The sequence below is a fragment of the Sebastes fasciatus genome, chromosome 5, assembly GCF_043250625.1.
Source record: "Sebastes fasciatus isolate fSebFas1 chromosome 5, fSebFas1.pri, whole genome shotgun sequence".
NCBI classification, from domain to species: Eukaryota; Metazoa; Chordata; class Actinopteri; order Perciformes; family Sebastidae; genus Sebastes; species Sebastes fasciatus.
Genome location: NC_133799.1, coordinates 18866994 through 18888639, shown reverse-complemented (window position 1 = coordinate 18888639; position 21646 = coordinate 18866994). Strand labels below are relative to the sequence as shown.

Below are 21646 nucleotides of genomic sequence, written 5' to 3'. Positions count from 1 at the left end.
AAGCTAAAAAAAATAAATCAAAAACTAATAATAAAAAAAGAAATGCATATCAAATAAGGGCATTTCAAAACATTTACAAAGACTACAAAGTATTACTGAATAAATGACATCAAATGATAATGATTATTAAAACTGCAGCATTGGAACTCATTAGACATACTTCTAAAAAATGAAATAATTGAAACTAACAACTGAAAAAAGAAAAGACTGTAAGGCACTCAATGCCACATAAGGTTCAAATTTTATGACCACACAGTTAAAACTTGTCGCTAATTCATTGCAGATTTAGAATACAGGTTATTAAAACTAAATGTTTTCCACCACAATGTTTCCTTAATATACCAGCACAAACTGTACTACTGTACTCTTATAGTGAATCCAGCTGAACATCTGCCTACCACACTCGTCGTGCCTCCTACCAGTAGTTTCTATCCTCCTGTAAATGTACATACTGATGCTGATTAGACGTAAGTTGTGTCTCAGGTGACAAATTGGGCCTCCAAGCGGTGACAGACACGTCTCTAGATGCAGATGTACCAAAAAAAAGACGCAAAAGGCTCCATAAGTCAGCCTTATTAAAGTCTCTCCCAATGCTTTAATCACAAAGCTTCCTTTCTCTCATCTCTTATTTCGGCCTTTAGCACACTGACTCACGTCTTTACGGTCCTGTAACTGTCCCCGCTAGTCCCAGTTTCCCATAGGCCGTAACCAGCCATGAAATTTTATCATCCAATGATGCCAGGACGTATTAAGTGACTCCCAGAGATCTGACTGCGCTCTTCGAGATTTTAAGAAGTAGCTCTGGATGTGGTCAGGCTTGCTTTGTGAAAGGAGTTCTGCTTACAGTCTGATTACAATCTAACCGCAATGCATGTTTAAAGTGATGAAGAGAAATAAAGAGGATAGGAGGTGCGAGGGGTTACGATTGTCCAGACATATTGTTAAAATAAATACAGCCTGGGGGAGATTTTCCAGGCCAATTGTGGGCGTACAATAATGTGATCACATAAAATCCAATCTTTATGAGCAGATCTCAAAAATCACATTAACATGACGTGTGTAACTGCAGACTCATAGTACATGACTTATTCTTGTTCTGTTTGTCTGACAGGCCAGTGATCTCTCTGTTACTATAATCGTGTTTATTTATGTCTGTGTCAAGGAGCTGATTTTGTGTTTATCGGGTTGCATTTCTGCCATACAAAGATAAATATTAATGGCCCCTCTAGCTGCCTTTCACTTCCAGAGCGCAGAAGGAAAACAGGGCTGTCGGGAAAGCGCCAGGGCAGCGCTCAGGTCAAGGCCCTCTAGAGTTACCGATGTCGTAGTCCGGTCCAGGAGTTTTTTTCACGGGGTAATTAAACTATACGACGTGTGTATAAAGCGGTTCAGGCAGGAAATCCATCTCTGCTCAGCTCAGCACCTTACTTCCTAGCCTCCCCCTTTCCTCTCGCTGTACACCTACACCTTCCTGTAGCGTAAGTACTTTTAAGTGCAAAATGTATGCTTTTGTACTTTCTAAAGCTGTTTCTCTGCTCTTTTTTCCTCCTTCCTGCACACACATGTTGTAACAGACATTCTTTATTTTCCTCACTTTCACCAACAGCTTATTAATACAAATTACAGACGTGAAAGAGCTCCAGAAGGCGTAATTGAATTACCCCCTGCAGTATAAAAGAGACTGACTGAGCAGTATTACTCTCTCACCGGAGCCTGCTATTGGGCCAACATTTTATATTGATGGTCCACAGAAGCAACTCAGTCAACTTGAGTCTCTCGGTCTCACGTGTTACGTCATATTTCAGTCAGTAATAATACAGAATATATTTTGAACAGTTAAATTCTTATGCAGTGAGTGCACACTACCGTAAGCCTATGATACATCAGTAAAACTCCACTAGTCAGTATTATTTATTGCCATTGTATAAAATGACTACATGTAATGTAAAAGAGGTCACTCGCAGTAATGAATCTTATCACACCCTGCAGCTCTAGGCAGCTATTGAGCCTCATTTACAGTAGCTCGTTAATTTGGTTCTTAGTTTTAAAAGGTACTGTTTGTAACTTCCTACACATATAAATCATTGCGGGTCGGTGTTCCATGCGTGCTCGCATGTGGCTACGCTGTTCAGACTCAGACTCCAACACAAACTACACGGAAGCACTTTCGGTCCAATGGTACATTTTTCGGACTATTTGGGTTTTGGAATAATGAGCCACTGGAACAATGTGCAGTCCATAGCAGGGGCCAAACCAGAGCTAAAAGGAGACAGAATATTGGACTTTCAGGGACATTTGTTGGTTTACCAGAAACATGAAGTCAAATGAAAGCTTCTCTGTAAGCTTTCTGCTGGACGTGTAAAGCAACCATTTGATAACATGTTAACCATAACAACTTCATAAGGTGATAATAGATAAGCGCAACAAATGACCTTTTGCAAAATAAGCTAATTTGCTTTCTTGCTGAGAGTTAGACGTGAAGATTGATACCACTCTCATAGCCGTCCGTTAAATATGAAGCTACAGCTAGCAGCCGGTAAACTAGCTGCCAGTAAGCTAGAAGCCAGTAAACTAGCTTAGCGTAAAGCCTGATAATTGGGGGAAAATGTCAAACTGTCTGTCTCCTCACAGTCTCTCATCCTTTTCCTTTACACCACCACTGTGGTCACTGCCGTGCTGATCACTATCAGTATTATGTAACGGTACCAGTCATAGGCACCCGCCGTAGCATGACGTTAGCGTTGTTTGGGAGTCCAAGTGAACGCATCACTGTTTCCCCTTGGACAGAATGACACAGCACCAGGCACCAGATGATAGCAGTAAGGGGAAAGCATGCTCGCAGACACGCCGAACACACATTGGACACTTGTTCTGTTTCTATTGTAAACAGATACAAGCCTCAATGTGATATTTTTCCATCACTCACTCAGCAAAATATGCATTCTCAGTCGCCCTCTCTCTCTCAATCACACGCAAACAACAGACGTGTATTGCCATTTTCACACACGAGTACACACAGATATCATCTGTGCTGAGCAGTGGAGTGGAGTGCTGCGAGGCTAGGCAGTGTGTTGCTGGAGCTCTGTGGTGTGCTTCAGCAGGTTTTCATTTGCCAGTTCCCTGGCTGCCGCTGCCCGGCCTTATTGAAAACATCCCATGGAATTTCCTGACGCTGCCACGGCCGAGACACCACTTCACACGCACACACACACACACACTCACACGTGTGTCTGTGTACGTTTGCGACACAAAAGACACATTTTCTGGAGAGATATTTATCACCAAAAAGAGTCGTTTCTGTCAGAAAATACACATGTTGCATTGTTCGCTTTGAAGTCTGAGCCACGTCGGGTCTGAAAGTTGATTTGTCTAAGATTTTTGTGTGTATTCTGCTGTGCTGGCCCATAACAGCCCATTGTGCAGGCAGAGTGAGCCCATATGTTTTGCAGTCGCTTGTGGTGTTGTGGTGTTGAAGTGATGACTGAGGGAGAGAGAGCCTGCTTGGCGTGCATGTCACTTTGTCTCCGTGGCTCTTCCTCTCTTAGTGCATATTTGCTTTTCTCAGCACTTTTTTTCTCATCTGTCTGCTGCAGTGCTCACCAGTTTGTCTTTAGCTCTAATTCCATCTCTCTACCTGTCTCTCAGCCAGTTTATCTGTCTTAAACTGCTATCTTTCTGCTCTGTCCTACCTGTCCTTTCCATCTGTTGCTGTCTCGTCTTTAATAATCTGACGCCACCCTCGCTGCCGTCTAGCTCCGTCTCTTCTGCTTCACACTGTCTTCTCATGCGCGTGGTGCGGGGAACATTTTATGAAGTGACGGAGACGCCGTGTATGGGCGTCATGTGTTGTCTCCTGCTCGGCGGAGAAGACAGATAGAGAGGGGGAGATAGAGAGATATTATTAGTGCTTCCCTACTGACAGCTTGGACTTAGCCCACATTTAAATGTATTTTTAAACGGAGTGCGGTTTTGGCCTAGAAGCCAGCGTTGTTAGCTGCAGGGTGATGGTGTATGTGTGTTACTGCATAGTGTGTAGTCCAAATACAAGGCTACTTCTTTCCTGCCTCAATGTCCACTAAGGTGAAAATGTCCCTCCCAGCGGTACTACACCCTTCTCACCTCATGTCTTAGTAACTGTTTTGTACAACTTATCTTCAAGAACTCAAACTTTATTTTTATATTTGTTTATAGATGGTCTGTTTCATACACAAAAGAGAATGCAAATAAACATATTCACTTTGCTGTCTTTTGAATGCCTGATGTAAACACAGTACAGTCTATGCATCCAATCTGAATCAATTGGAAAGTGAATATAATGTATTGCATCACCTGACACACATTGTTTTTACACATTCAACAAATTTATAAAGCATCAGAAAATGAGAAGAAAAAATTAAATAGCATTTTTTTTTTTTTTATATTTATCATTAATTAAAGTGTCATTTAGTGTTTTGACACTAATTATTTTACTGTATTCCTCTATGCCTTTGCTGGATGCACGAGATGCTCTTTCTTAAAATAACCATGGGTCCTTGAAATGGTAGAAAGACCTGATTTCTTCCACAGGTTATGTACTCCCACTATTTGTAAAAATATTTAGTAAGTATTCAAATAAACCCAATTTGTTTCTGCCCCATATGAGCAGAATTGACTTTAGATATACAGTAAGCACCCATACCTTTTAACTACTGTAGCAACAGAATAAGCTCTATTGTGGTACCCATGAAATATTATGTTGTTTTATAAATGTTCAGGAATATAACTCTAACTGTACTCTTAGCTACACTGGTTGGATTTCTATCTCTAATGAAATCAACACAGCTTGTTCACAGATTACACACTTCATTAGAAACAACATCTCACAGACTTTTTTAGAGCCAATAAGCTTAATGCTACATTTCATAAACACATGGATGCTTCAGTCTTGCTTGCTTTGATCTTCTGAGCATTAACATGACCAAAGAATACAACAATACAAAAGTTCACTTCTTGGGACCTATTAGCACTGCTGCTTTCCTACTTGGTAGTTAATTGCATTCACCTGGCGTTCCAGGTGTGAATCAGACCCTGATTAAATGGGAAGAATGAGAACCAGCCGGCCTCTTCATCCTGAGAAACAACTGATGTGAAACATACTGTAGGTTGCTGCCAGCGCACACTCAAAAACACACGCTCGCGCTTACACACAAGCATGCACATACATACCGTAAGCTACGTACACAGTCACATGCCTACACGCTTACTTTTATCTCTGAGCCCATGCCTGCTGGGCAGCATGTCTGTGTAATGTAAGCCAGCAACACGAACACCATGTCATCGACACATGCACACAAATATGTGCTCCTTTACAACACATAAACAAGATGACGCGCGTGTGAGCATTTGTATTTTGTAATGAAGGAAGTCTGTGATTGTTTCCTACTTGCTCACATGAAATCTCAACGTGCCTCCTTCTTAACTGCAGCTTTAGCTGAAGGGTGGAGGAGAGGAAATGAACCGACGGTGCAAGAATGAGATGGGGAAGATAAAGGCCGCCATGAGACAGAGTTCGGTTAGGATACCAAGTCTTCCGTCACGTGTGTGTGTGTGTGTGTCTTTCTCCACGATTGACCAGCTGCTCCCTATACTCCTCTCGTCCCAGCAGGGAGATATGGTAAAGACTGTAGCTGCCAGGAACAAAAACAAACAATGGGGGTGATTTCCACTATTTTTTGTTAGCTCCACTCTCCACTCTCTATTTCTTTGCATTCCTCCTCTACTTTCCCTCTCTGCACCCTTCTGTTTTTCCCTCACCTCACCCACTTTCTCCACTTTCCCTCTGCCCACCATGAGAGCTTTGCAGACTGCAGCAGCAAGCTCACACAGTCTAAATATTTAAACGTGGGGAATCACTTTAAAGCTTCTAACACTGAACCGCTGAGCTCGCCCTGCAGCCTTTCTGACATGGACCGGTGTCAGGCCCACCGCACGCAGCACTCTGGATCTGATTCCCCTCCAAACTCTCTTGATCTCCGTATTTGACCAGAACGGCGACCAGGACTTGGACGTGAACAGCCCTGTCAGCAGCTGTCACTCGTAACACCTCAGTATGGTGCAGGGAGACAGACAGACGTCGTGCCGCATGCATAGGAAGTGAAGTCATTATGGAGATGAGGAATGAGTGAGAGATGTGGGAGGGTGAAGGGGGGGGACTCCAGATTGCCATTATTCCTCCTTCTACAAACCCAGAGCCGAGCTGAGAAGTGGAATTTACCATCCTGCCTTGTTAAATTTACACATCAAGTGAGAACGGAGCTCCGTTTTCAAGGCAATGGTTCAAGTATTTCTGAAGTGCCGTTGGTAGTTGTTTCTCCGGCACCGCTACGCTCTGTTAATCCAAAGGCTGCTGTGTGATTTATAGAGGGATCCCTGTACTGGAAATGGAAATGCACAGCAAGGCACGGGGATGCTAGGCCTGTTAAAATCTTTGTTGCATTACTCATACTGTATGTTGTTCAAGGAAAGAGTGGGAGGATAAGTCAGAGAGAAATGTTCACCACATACAGGTAAACATGTGCACAAGCTGTTACAAGTAGACAACCATAATGTTAGCACATTAACAGGTGAGGAATTAAGTGAAAACCTGAATAAATTAATGGAATCATAACAAATGTGGATGCTTCAATACAAGGTATGAGGAGTCACTGAACTATTTCATTAGTATGAAAATGATGTAGCCTTTGCATCCACCGGATCGCAACCCAAATTGACCCTTAAAGTTTTTTGTTCTTTCATGGCACATATGCAGTTACGATCATAACAGTGGCAAATTTACCAATCAAAATATGCAGTATTTTTTTAAAACAGAAGTGCAACTATGTCTAGCCGACAACCATGGATGCTGTTGGCTGAAATGCCAACTGTCCAAAGCAAATTTTATCAGCTGCAACGAGCTAGCAAAAGCTAATGCTAATGTCAGAGCTGGTTGAAGTCTCCAGCTGACGGGGCTGATTTCTTTTAAAACAAGAACCACGAAAAAGGGTTTTAGATATGCACAATATAATGCATGAAGACTGAGAGTAAATGTCCATGTGATGCAGATTTGGCGTAAGAAGAGGTAAGAAGTGTAAACTTCTCCAAACCAAGTAAAGGAAAGGACAGAGCCGTTATTGTTACTTTAAACTCTCGTATAGTAGCATTTTGGCTCCCACAGGACAGGTATTATCTTAACGTAACCTCTAACAAAACAATGTTCCGTTGTTAGTTAAAGAGGATCTTTTATGCTTTCAGGCTTTTTCCCTTTCCTTTAGTGTGTTATATAGTTTTTTTGTGCATGTAAAATGTCTGCAAAATTAGAGTGGGGCTGGAGCGGAGTCCAAAGAGTTTGGTCCAGCTGACCAATCAGAGCAGACTGGGCTTTTCTGAGTTTTTAACCCTTTTTTCAGGGCGTGAAAAGAGGTGCTGCAGCACAGCCAGTATAAGAAAAATAAAGAATTTTTAAACATTAAAGCATGTAAACATGTTCTAGTGGAAACCCAAAATACAAGTATGAACCTAAAAGTGAGTATAATGGGTCCTCTTTAATGACGTGTCCCTTGCCTTTGGAAATAGTGCTTGGTTACTATTGACCAAATAAACGCTGTTTTTTATTATCTATTTCTTACACGTTTGCTCTTGTTCTTTTAGTTTTGGAAAGGCAATAAAAACGACACCACCCTCCAAACAGAGTATCGCTCTTATTATAGAGCCCATTCATACTGTTTCGACATGTGGAGAATTCCAAAACAGGCCTGCTGTATCGAGATACGGTTGCTAAGATATAATAGGACAATCTCACTTTGGGCGCGGACTTTAGCAAACGGACAATTAAACAACTACGGGAGATTTCAGTATGACGTGGGAGGCAGCGTTTTCCACCACCGCCATCAAAACACCAAATGAGGGAATATTGTATGAAAGAACGGTGTTCATAACTCGATGTTCTGGTGGCTCATGGTGGTCCAACACCTTGCATGTTAGTTTTTCCTTTAATTTGTCACCGATTTGACACCTACACACATAAACACATGGAGTTGATCATCTCAGCCTGCACGCACACTCACACTGGAACACATTTCCAAACAAATCTTAAGAGGAACACACCCTTGTCAGCCATAAATTCGATTTTATTTTTCCTCTCTGTACACCAGGTTCTCTCTTCTTCACTGTACTCTCTCTCTCTTTCCCCTCGTCTTGCATCTCTCTTTAATCTGTTGTTCAAATGGCTGGAAGGCAACAGCTTGTGTTTTGTTTGGAACATAATGTAGCAACAGCACCCAGCATGCATTCTGGCTGGTGGAAGATATACGTCAACGCAATCCTTCTCCATCTATCCTCCCTCTCCACCTCCGTTCACTCCCTCAAGCCATTCTCCATATCTATCTATCTATCTATCTATCTATCTATCTATCTATCTATCTATCTATCTATCTATCTATCTATCTATCTATCTATCTATCTATCTATCTATCTATCTATCTATCTATCTATCTATCTATCCATCCATCCATCTATCTATCTATCCTGTCTGCATCCTTCCTTTTTATTAACTCAATCCACCGGTAAATTGTCCATTTCTGCTCTCCTCCCTCATGTTTTCTCTCTTTGTTTTCATACAGTTTGTGCTCTGATTGCATTTTTCATATGAGGTGGTCTGCTTGCAAGCCATGTGGGATGTTTTTTTAACCACAAGCTTGCATCAGTTGATCCATTGTTTACACAGCGTAATTGCAAACACATTTGTTTGTGCAAAACTGAAAAATAACATAATACTCTTCCTGTGTTTTCTTTTTTTTACCAATCTTCAATGCTTAACTGCCTCTCTGTTTCCATTCTGCTCCTGCACTAATAGGACTGGGTATCATTTTAAAAAACTACGATGCCAGTACCAATACCAGTACACTTAAAGTGATACCGATAACAATAGAGTACTTCATTCAATATCCATCATGTGACTGGAAGCTGTATGTGTATGCAGTGAGCGGTAGAACAACACTTTTTTCGGACTGCAGAGAAAATGTTGTTTTTGAAAGGCTAAACGCCAACAAATTTGGATTGAAGCAGAATATTTCGTTAGATAAAAACTAGGGCTGTCAAAGTTAACACGATGATTACGTGTTAACCCAAATTCTTTTTAACGCCACTAATTTCTTTAAAGCAATTGATCTTTCGGAGGTTGTAGCGGGCTCAGTTTTAAAGCTGAATCAAGATACTGGCATTATATGAAACTAGAAAAACCTAAGGAATCCATTGGTACCAACCATGTCTTACTAGCTTGTCGGGAAGTAAAGTTAAATAATACTCCAAACTTTTGCTAAATTTTGGCGGGGGAAAACTGTCATGGCCATTTTCAAAGGGGTCCCTTGACCTCTGACCTCAAGATATGTGAATGAAAATGGGTTCTATGGGTACCCACAAGTCTCCCCTTTACAGACATGCCTGATAATTAATCGCGATTAATCATGGACAATCATGCGATTAATTACCATTATTTATTTTAATCGATTGACAGCCCTATTGGAAATGTTTGGATCACACGAGTCTGAAACAATCCTATGCAGCCGCTGTGCGCAATGCACAGATACATTCTGGGTTGGGCTCGCTCGGGCATGCTTCGAACTCATGGGGTGAGCGATACCCAAGCGAAATTGGAACAGGAGATAAGGCGACTTTTTTAAAAACCCGCTCTGCGCTCCATCCAAAATTCTTATGCTCATGCTCCACTCCGCTCACATGCTCTGACAAATAATACATTTGTTCAAGATCTGGGCACAAAAACGATCAATTGCAGGTATCGTTTGACTGGAGTTTCTTGGTACTGGGTCAAGGTATCGAGTACCGATACCCAGCCCTATGCACTACTACTAACTTGTCTTAGCACTTCGGAGGTTGTCCAGAGGGATGTAGAAAAGAAAGTATGAGTAGACTTAAAGGGAGGTGAGACTGAGGCTGTGATGGAGAGAGGGAAAAACGGGCTACAGAGATAGAAGGAGTGCAGGCCCCAGGCCGGGTGGGAGTAAAGAGGAGTGTTGACTTGGCTGGAGTCGAGCCCAGGTGGCAACCAGAGAGACATGCTGCAACACCTCCTTCTGCAACAAACACTAATGCTTTCATACACAAACTGGCACCGAGAGAGAGACGAGAGGAAAGAGAAACAAATACAGGATGGAAGACAGAACCACAGTGACCATCAGACAAGCACAGATGCTTTAAAAAGACATGATCTAAGTCTGGAAAGCCAGACAGATAAAGAGATAGGCCTGAGACAAGAGGTGGCTCGAGTAAACACAGACAGACGTGGGGGAGAGGTGGAGTACATTAAGTCGCTACTGTAAGTGGAAATCAGGATGGAGAGGTTATTAAACAGAGGAGTAACTGGGTCATTAACTCTGCTCTCAGGAGCCACAGGAGGGGAAACACCCTGTAAGGTAGTGTACACACACACTGCAAAAAGTCACGGTTGCTCCTCTTTTTTTTAGCAAAGAAAATATTTAATGCATATCTGCTTTATTAGAGTGATGACAGCAGAGCGGAAAGAAAGAGCGGCGGGTTGGGTGATATGTGAAAGTGGTTTAAAGCCACATTACCACAAGTTACGCTGCTTCTGTCTTAAACTAAACCTCAGATCACTCTGCAGATGTGATGTACACACTATGATAAAGACTGACACTTGGTTCCAATTCCATACTATATATGAAGTAAGTTTTCAGTATGTAGTTCACACTGGAAAATAATAGACAAGTATACACAAAAAAAGTCAGAAGTTAAAGACGCTTGAATTTTAAGTGCTGATGGATTATCCCACTGAACATGCACTTTGACATCGGAGCATCCCGAGTCCAGCATGTGATCAGGCAAACTCTCTTTGATTAAGGTTAGAGGAAAGATTGTGGTTTTGATTAAACGTTAGGAAGTAAAACACATCCTGTCTCGTGCTTCAAGTCACTATTTCAATATTTAACCAAGACCACAATCTTTCCCGACCCTAACCTTAACCAAAGGATCTGAGTGAGTGCCATAACATAACCATAAAAACATTAATCAAGGGAATAGAAAAACTGCTCACAGCTGCAAAACATCAAAACAATGTTGCTAATGGTGGTGACACAGCAAGGGGAAAAAATAAGTATTATATCTTTGGAAAAATATTTTGCCTCGTCATTGTTAAGTCTAATTGGCATTGGAGGCCTTTCAAAGTCATGCGGTCATTGTTCTATTAAAGTCTGTTAGTAGAAAGAGATGCAGTATATACTGTATATATAGCACATACTGTATATAATATGTACGTACAGTAGTATGGCATTTGGACACAGCAAAAGTTGCTTCATTTGAGTCTATGCAGAGGTAGAAGGATGTTACCGCTTTTATTGTTGTAGTCTGGATAGCGTGATGTCATATCCAAAGTGGTTAACACTACACATACAGTAAAGTATGGAAACACTTTGGGTTTCACACATTACCAGGAAAAGCAAAGCTAGACATCATGGCTAAAGCTACATTCTACAGTACTCTACAAAATTATAAATAATGACAATGACTGATATATTTCACTTCAGGACATCTCTGACTACATACATGCTGAAAATCAAACATTTCTAATGTATCAATTTAGATATTTTCCAAAGTAAAAGTCCCTAGAAGTGCATGATTCAACTTTTTCCCCATGGTCTAGTGTTAAAAAAGTTAACAAAAATCGCAATAAATCGTAATATTGAATCGCAATACTTGTAGAATCGCAATATTCAAAAATCACAGGCAATCGCAGCACGTTTTGCAGTGTACTACCAGTGCCGCATCATTGCAGCAGGGGAGCGATTAGGAGTAAGCTGACCTCTCATTATGTCTGGGCTAATGGAGCTGTTTGTTGGGCCTGCTCTTTACTTCAGAAGCACCACACTGTTTACTGTCTGGATACTCCAAAAACAAACACACTAGTCCAGCCCCCCCCACCCCCCCATCACTCCCCCTCACACACACACACACACACACACACACAGGGATGAACCACAAAAACACAGAAACAAACAATACACATGCCACTGTTGTCAGATGAAAAGCTTGTGAATAAACTTTTTCCAAAAGTCCACATTTAGAGGAACTCAGATAAACATTTTTGTTTGTTTGACAAATTGTGTGGGGAACCGTGCAATCCCTCAATTTAAGTTCAAACATCAAGAACCAAAATTTGAGAAGTGGTGGTTTTCACCCTGAGAAAGTTTACTTGTGTGTGTGTGTGTGTGTGTGTGTGTGTGTGTGTGTGTGTGTGTGTGTGTGTGTGTGTGAGAGGGGGCATGTGTGCACAAGTGTATGTTTGTAGCTGTTAGTAGTTTTTGTGTCTTTTTTTTTTGCCCTGCGTTGCAGACAAAAGTGTTTGCATTGCCGGCCGCCTGTTTGTTTGTGGATCCAGTAGGTTGTTTAAGGAGTGGGTTCGTGTTTATAGCGTTGTGGAAACAACAAATGCGGTAAACTGGAAGGGATACTCAGCAGATTAAATGCTTAAAGAATGTGAGCAGGTGTGTCTTCGAAATGAAAAACACGTGTGAAGGAAAACTACAATTTCATCATTAAAATAAACAAACACACACACACACACTGCTCTGTCTGTGAGTGTTATGCATGACAGCAGAGCAGAGGAAATCAAGTCAGCACATCAAACAGTCAGCTTGACCTCACACTCGGCTGAACACACAGGAGGTGTTCTTCTCTGCCGCCGGGCCTGCAGAAATTAATGAAATAGCTGCTTGACACAGATATGAGGGTGGTTGAATCTGTCAGCATGCGGTCACTGAATGAGCTGACTTTGGCCCCAGAGGCCTGTTAGGAGAAAGGGATGAAAGAAAAGAGAGAAGAATGTAAGACAGGAGAGGAGGAGAATTGGTAGGAATTAAAGTATTTGTGTAGTGGGACTTTTTTTGATAAATTGTCGGAGTAATTTTCTCATATATTATTATGTTTTAACTACTACTTACGGTATATGTTAATGTTATAAAATAAGTCAACTGTAGAGTTCATCATTCATCGCATCACACACTGGCTACTTTTAAAATTTGCTAGGTAGTAAAACAAGACTAAGAGCAGACATGTTAGCAGCTCTGTGAGGCTGAACTTAGACACAGCGATGCTTTGAGCTAAATGTTAACATGAACATGTTCACAATGTTATGACGACGTATTAGGGACATTATAGGTAAAAAAAATTAATTAAAAAAAATTACAGAGCCGGGGAGGGGGGTAATATTCCCAGAATATTCTAAGATTATAGTCTTAAATTTACAAGAAAAAGCTTAGATATTCTCTGAAATTAAAGAGGGGAATTTACAAGAAAAAGCTCACAAATTTATGAGAAAATAACTTGTATATGCTCTGAGATTATAGTCATACATGTATGAAAAAAAACCTTCAGAACTTCTCTGAGTTGAAAGCAAAAAATTAGGTGAAAAAACTTGGAAAAGGTGTGTTTTTTGTTAAGATACCACATTTTTGGATCTCTCATAGGAATGAACAGGAACCAGACTCCAACGCTTTATCCAGTTCTTTTTACAAATTTTATACATTTGTGATGTTAATCAGATATAATGTTGATCATGTTCACCATCATGCGTGTTAGCAATGCTAACATTTGTTCATTAGTACTAAACACAGCTGAGGTTGATGGGAATGTCGTTAGTTTTGCAAAGTATTGGACAAAATTATTTTTTGACCTCATGATGGCGCTAGAGAAAAAAGTTCACGGGATCACCAAAGCTATTACAATTCATCCTGAGGGAGACATGAATACCAAATTACACATCTTCATTTTGTGGTTATCTTTTCCATTGAAGGGGTCGAATTTGAAATCTGTTTTTCTGTATGTACATTTTATGGTGTTGTCTAATGTTTCAGTTTAAGTGCTCTAAACCTGAAAAAGTTCTTTAAAAAAACAAGGATGAGAAATACATCCTCACTTCTGCAATTGTGATGATATTTAGTCTGCACAAGTTTAGCAAAACAAGAACACACACAAACACCCACACACCCACCTCCACTCAGACAAAACCTCACACTCTCCCCTCTGTGTAATCCCATCTGATCTCGCCGACACTCTGTTGTAAGAAGCCTCCTCTCACTCCGCGGCCTATCCCAGCGCCGCCTTTGAACTCGGCTGCCAAGAAAGTGTAACACCGCGTGTCTCTTTCTTTTGACTCTCAGGAATGATCAGGGAACATTATAATGATAAAATTGGCAGGGGGGTGAGGAGCTGAGTGGGAGCAGAAGGCCCTGACAAAAAGCGAGCGAGAGGCTCGAATATTGTCAACGTGTTGTTAATAAGCTGCGGGAGAGAAAGCCGAGGTGTGTGTGTGAGTGTGTGAATTCCTGCGTGTGAGTACATTTTTGTCATGTGAATTCTTCTGTGAGTGTGTGTGTAGCGGGGGTGATGTCAGGCTACATTACAGCTTATTGCTGGGTTGAGTGACACGCGGGATTATCGGCTGATGGGAGAAACTTAAAAAAAAAGCTTTTACCAGCGTGGGGCTGGGGCCCGCATGTTTGATGTCGGTCTGAAGGAATCATAAACAAGGTGAAGGAACGAGGGGCGGAGAGGGGGCAGGAGGTTGAGTGCTGACAATATGGGGTCATTACAGAGCAACAAGTGGGCCCAGCGGATGAAGTGCAAACTTGTATTTGAACTGTTATCTCACACAGCCTCCACAATCCTGTTTCTTGCTTCTGTAGCAGGACTGTAACTGGTACAATATACAAGTATCCCTACATCTCGGATGGATAAATACTGTCTTTGGTGTAGGGCTGTGTATTGGTAAGAATCTAGCGATACGATACGTATCATGATATAGTGTGATACTGTAAGCAACGCGATATATTTTGATTTTTATCATTTTAGGAAAACTGCCATAGTATAAAGAACACACCAGAAATACATCATTTTGAGAATAGGCAAAAAAAAAACATTTATACTGCACACAAAAACTGCATGGTTTTTGCCCTAAACTGCATGTGATTATCATAAAGTGTGCATGTCCGTAAAGGGGAGACTCGTGGGTACACATAGAACCCATTTTCATTCACATATCTTGAGGTCAGAGGTCAAGGGACCCCTTTAAAAAAATGGCCATGCCATTTCCTCGCCAAAATTTAGCATAACTTTTGAGCGTTATTTAACCTCCTTTGCGAAAATCTAGTATGTTGTCATATGTAGTTATTTTCAGGATTCCTTAGGTCTTCTAGTTTCATATGATGCCAGTACTTCACCATCTTTAAAACTGAGCCTGCTACGACCTCCAACGGATCGAATAGCGGCTGTTCCCAGGTTATATTTAGTCAGTCAGACAAAATGTGTGCTCAGCTAAAAACTGTCTTTAACTCTGTCTTGCTTCTCTTAGATCTATAATGACCTTTTTGGCCTTTTGTCTACTGTTAGGTCACTTCCTGGGGAACCACAGTGTGCTGGACATCCTGAGGCAGGAGGGCTACGAGATCATCCACGTGCCCCCTGATCACCAAGAGACAGTCACAGAGTGAGTAAGCACAGGGGAGTGTGAGAACATATGTATTATTTTACTTTGGAGACTAAATAATTCAAATATAATTAAATCACGAGCACTGTATGATTCCAGTTTTGTGCAGGTAATCAATCACAGGTTACACTTGAAACCTTTAGATCCTGACAAGATGATGAATGGAAAAAGCAAGCATCACAGCGATAATGTTATAGTAATATGGACTGTGAAACAGAGCATTTGTGCACTTTGAGCTTTTGGCAAGCGTGCAGATACAGTACATGTGGACATCCATCAGCTCGGCCGGTCCACATCCATCTTATTCTCTCTAGAGTCGACATATTTAACCTCAGATTTATTGAAGTGCAGCGCTGATACGGTCCAAATTGTGCTCTGTAACAAATAAAGCTAAGCTCTGCAGGAATCCTTTGATACTGTACCTCGTCAACTCCCTCACCTTCTTCCCTTCCTTTCTCCCTCCCTCTCTCTTCTGCCTGCCAAAGGCGAGCTGCCAGCGGTGGTTCTGCCTGTTCTCAGCAGCCACTGGTACCACGGTCAATACAAACACACACTTACGCATGGGTGAGTGGAGGCCTGCACGGTGCCAAGGAGCTGGGTTGTACGTACACACACTTAAACTCACACAGAGGCTTGGCATCCTGCAGCAGTTCTTCACAAAAACCCTTCCACAATCCCTCTTAATATCTCAGTGTGTGTGTGTGTGTGTGTGTGTGTGTGTGCGTGTGTGTGTGTGCGTGTGTGTGTGTGTGTGCACGCACCCTCATTCCTTGGCACAGAGCAGCTCCCCTCTCACCTGGGGGAGGGGGGGGGGGGGGGGGGGGGGGGGGGGATGATCCATGGGCCCATAAAATAGCCACTTTAATCAGGGTGAAATTGGAAACAACAAGGGGCATCCCTTTAAAAACAGTCCATCCATCCATTTACAAACTTCTCCCTGCACACTACAGCTGTAAATGTAGCCGAAGAAACTCTATAACAAAGATGACGCATTACTGTACAAGCTCCGCCAATGGTTTGAAATGGTATACACTTCCTGTCTCCTAAGTGAGCGTGGGCATGGCATGTTCGCCTCTCTCTCGCCCCCCATCCTTCCACCTCGTTTTGTGTACGTCGTGTGGATGGATGAAAGCAGATTGAGTTCTGTTTGCATAATGTACTTAGATTTTATTTTGCCAACATTAGATATTTACACAGCTATATTTAGCATTACAAACATTAGTCAGCTAGGGTGTTAGCGAACGTTAGTTGCCAGACTTTGCGAGAGTGCGTTGCTGAGACAGAGAAAGTACTCGATCAAAGTGAATTTTCTCCTGATTTGTTTGTCTGAAAAAGGTTATTTTAGTGTTCAGAAGATATGTGGCTTGTGAAAAACGGGTACAATATTTACTTTGGTGAATATGGGGCGAAAGAATCTGTCATAATCCGTGTTCATGTTAACTTCTCCCATTGGAGTTAATAGACTCAGGACATGCCGCTATAGTCTTCTACAGGGGTGGGGCAGTGGTGAAACCCATGTGACACAGATACAGGAAACTGGTTCCCAGTGCACCGTCTCCTCGTTCTGATCTGTCTCTTTCCCTCCGCTCTGCTTGCAGAGTTGTGGGCTTCAGCCAGTGGTTCTGGTTTAAAAGCTGACAAGTGGACTGACTTACTGTGGTCACAAAACACTCATGTACGCTGCACACACACACTCGACCACACACTTATACGTGTGAACTGCACGGACGCTTTTAGCTTGGTGATACAAGGTGACATGACAGGCAAGGCGAGGAAAAACACCACAAGATGGCTGAATGAGAGGTGTTTATGAAAGCTGCTAGCCTCAGACCTGGAGTGTTTCGGACCGACTGGCAAAAGGTCTTAAAGAGCGAGTATTTGACTGACAGAGCAGACTGGAGGTGGGTTTGGCTCCACAGTAGCTTGACCGCAGGCCTGGAGCTATCACTACCGTGACTGAGGGGGGTTTTCATGAAGTAGAAGTGCAGACCATCAAATTTATGCTGACCGGAGGGGCTAAACTAATTATGAGTTAGCTGTAGGAATCATAACCAAGACCCATCATATCATGTTTGCATCAAAGTTTGACACGAGCATAGGAAATCCTGTATTTTTGACTTTTTCCACTGCTCGTTTCAGTCTAACTCCCAAAGATGATGATGTGTACCGGTGTTACACGGTGTTTGAGCATACACCGATTACATTACTGGCCCACTTTCGTTTTGCTTTTTTTATAGAAATAAACCCCATTTAGTTCATTTTCACCGATCAGCGCCGTGTTACCAATACATAGTTGGACAATGGGAGCTACAAACTGAGAGAAATGATTCAGATTTCACACACACTGGACGAGAGAGAGTTGACAGACAAGACGATGGCGGAGGATTTGGTGTCAAAGAGAAAAGCAAAAGCGCATATTTGTCAATATTTCGGATTTAAACCCAATGCTATATGGATACCTGCGACCCTGCAGCGAAAGCTCTACCGGAGAGGTTAGACACACAGCAATGTTAAAGATCAAAGTAAGCGTTCTACATATTTTGAGCCATTTGAGCGCCATCTTTTCTCGTAAAATGTCCGATGTAATCGGTAACACCGTCAAGTTTATTAATGGGGGAGATTTCCTTATCGTGACATCCCTACAATAGGCTCTTTTTGATGTTCTATCTTGAAACACAAAGTCACATGCGAGCCACATTGACAGGAAACGAACAAGAGAGGAGAAAGTATGAGTAATGTGCGGAATAAAGAGAAGCATTCTGCAAAAGTTTTTCGAGGAGAGAACGGCAATTCTGGGTGGTCTGCTTTGGGCAGATGTCGGTTTTGACGCTACAGTACGGCCACACGAGCTACAACTTCCTCTAATGTTGCCTGCTGGGTATTTCTGCCACTCAGTGCAGCGTTTATAGGGCAAGGCATCCTATGTGGTGTTCATGTCCTTGACCGAAATCAAGAGATGTTAAGTGGAAAGCAGTGAAGAGTGGTCAGAAACCACAAACAATAACATTCGAAAAGAGAAACAGTTTCGATCAGCTCAAAGACCTGGGAACTTAGAATTCATATGGTCAAAAAGTCCTGAGTGGGCTTTTCATGAGTTTAACCTGACTATATATCCTCTCCATCTGTTTTTTGCTCCAGAAGCAAACCAGCTAAAGAGCCTGCAGCGTGGCCCAGCGAGGACAGCACCGACACCAGCACCACATCTCCCGACAGCTGGCTGACCAGCCCATCAGAGACGGAGCTGGAGCTGGACTACTCAGAGTTCATGCCCGGCCTCGGAGACGACGAGCTGCCTCACATTCTGCTCCCCGACAGCCTGAGCCAGCTGGAGGAATTCGGAAGACACAAGCGGCCCCGTAAAACTCACCGCGGCCACGGGAGGCCCCGCCTATTCAGTGACTTGTGGGTTCGCATTGGGGACAGGTGAGATAATCAGTTTACTGTAGTGATTTTCAGCTCTTTAAAAGATATTCAGCTCTATAAAGTAACTTAAAGGGATAGTTCGGGTGTTGTAAGAAGTATTTATCCATGATAGTCGGTATATTATCTACAGTAGATGGCAGTCGGCAGGCCCCAAGTTTGGAGAAACAGACAGGAGTTACTGCATGGAAACAAAGCAATGTACTGAGGGAACTGAAGCCGTTGTATCCATCTATACTCTCACCAAAGCCACCAGACTCCATTGAAAAAACACAGTTATTTGACCTCACAGAACAAGTTTCAGGTGGCTAAAATATGTTTTACTGCTGGTAATATACTTGTCAATGAAGACTTCAATATAGCAGTTGTGTAAAAAGTGACAAACATATCTTTAAGCTGAATCCTGATTTCTTGTGTCCTCTTTCCTCCAGCACTACTCCATCTCCTAACATGAGGATAATAAATGGCTACGTGACAGTGGAGCCTCCGATGACCCATCAAAAGCAGCACAGACGGACGGAGATCTCCGCCACGGAGCGACATCCCAGTCCGGCTTCCTCCACTACGCCCAACCCCAGCTCAGCCCGGCCGGCCTCGGTCCACAGCACACTGTCTTGTATTTTAGCCTGGCTGTTATCACACATGCTGTTCACCTCCTGACCACAAGACAGCGTTATCTCACAAACAAACACTACAGACACTACTGCCTCCATACCAGAGCAGTTGGATGTGATAAAATGATCAACACATGGCTACTCCTGCTGTCGGCCTCCACCTACAGGGAGGGATCCGCTCCTCCAGCCCCACCGAAGTTTTTACAAACTTGTCACGTCTTTAAATGTGCAGAATAAGCTCTCAGCTACGTCGCAAGCAGCGGATGGACTGTGTTGGAGTCTTCAAACCTCATGAAAGTATTATGATAGAATAACAAACACATAGCACAATGAAGACCTGTAATTCTGAAGCGTTTGTGTGCTTAACCTTTCTACCTAATAAAACTGTAATACTGTATAGAAAAATAAGACATTAATAATGAGAGTAGGACATACTAATAACAGTTATAACTCTGTGATGAACGAGTTGAATGCATACAGTCAGACAGTACTGTGTAGGAGGTGGAGCACTCAGTTGCCACTTTTTTTGTAAATTGTGCATTTTGTTCATAAAGAAATATTGTATATTTATTATTTCTGGAAGAAAAGAGTATATTTTCTTGCTTTTTGAAGATAAATGAAAAAAATAAACTTTGAAAACTAATGAAGTGTTTCAAGATTTCTTTCTTTCCAGTAGACAGAGCATCCTAAAGACAGTCAGCAACGAAGAAAGACCGAAATTCCCCGCTGTATATTTGCTTTCTATGTAGGCTTACATTCTCAATATAATATTGATTAATCACAGTAAGCTCTCCTTGGATGAAGTACGTGGCCTCCCTGTATTCATTTCCTTATGTATTTGACAGGCTCAATGCACATTCATAAACCCTGGGGTAAATGTGTGTTAACGATTAGGCTAAATTCAGTGACGTGTACATTACAAGTTGGCAGATTATAAAGCTTAACATGTGTCATGCTTTGTTTAACATGATTTAATTGACTGTATTTTTAAAAAAGTGAATGTACATTATGTTGCGAGTTAAACAACTCTTGTATACAGTAAATAAATACCCATAAATACTGATTACATAACTTGGAAATTAAGAGTGCAGCACTTGTAGTTGAACATAAGTGCAGAGGGGGGAAACATGCAACAGGTGATCTCAATCTGCCACCTGCTGGCTAAAAGTAAGAAAACACCACTCACTTTGAGCCTCTATTACTTGTTCTAGTACTACAGTTGCATTAGACAAGTGCCAATCATGGCAATGCACCATACTGTACAATCAAAATCATCCGACCTCAGGAGGGAATAGGATGAAGTCAAATGCAGAAGTCAGAGAGAGGGTTGCAGTTTTTCCTTGAGAGGGTAAGACGAGTGTACAGTGAGATGAGGAAGTCAAGATGTGATGATGAAGAAAACATGAATGTTAAGAATAGCATGGATTATAGTTTCTTATCTACCTAGTCAAAAGGCAATATTAGTCACCAACTAAACAGTCATGATGTTTTGCTCTTATAAACCAACCTGGTCTCACAGGAAGGCAAATAAATAACACAACATTGCCTGGGCAATTCTGCATCATGAGGACGCATTTTAGACTTTTGTGTGTCATTTATACATCCCATAACAAAACTACGGTAACATTTGCAGTTAGGTTGAGGCAAGAAAACCACAAATTCAGGATTAGGCATCAAAACCACTTAGTTAGGATTAGGAAAAACGTCATGGTTGAGCTTAAAATAAGTACGTAAACTAAGTAAAATACGTACGTAAACAACGTTATATAACTACGGAAAACACGTGACAAACATCACTACTTACAAAACAAAAGACCAGTCTCGAACACCTGTCTCCTGTCCTGGGTTTGTTGGACCCATCCGGCTCCACATGCACCCGCTATAAGCAGACTTTGTCGCTTTCTATTCTCCGTCACTTACTCTGATAGCAGCATATTTACGAGGAGCGTTTACATTGCAGTCAGTGCTGACTACATGGCGTACAAATGACACGCCAAATGATAGAAAGACATTCTTATTGCACGCTGAAATGCCTTACGCATTATCATGGCATTCATAAGCCTTTTTGTGCCAACTGTATGTA

At 42.0% G+C, this 21646-nt stretch overlaps 1 protein-coding gene across 1 annotated transcript in view; it reads left to right on the top strand.

The window, feature by feature from the left end:
- The window catches only part of trabd2b (TraB domain containing 2B), a 79775-nt gene extending 59572 nt beyond the window's left edge, over window positions 1-20203 (top strand). The window contains exons 5-7 of the mRNA XM_074635498.1: window positions 15433-15529; window positions 18668-18952; window positions 19381-20203. Coding sequence (XP_074491599.1) covers window positions 15433-15529; window positions 18668-18952; window positions 19381-19609 — 611 coding nt within the window. The 3' untranslated portion in view covers window positions 19610-20203. The remainder of the gene's footprint in view (window positions 1-15432; window positions 15530-18667; window positions 18953-19380) is intronic.
- The last annotated feature ends 1443 nt before the right edge of the window (window positions 20204-21646 follow it).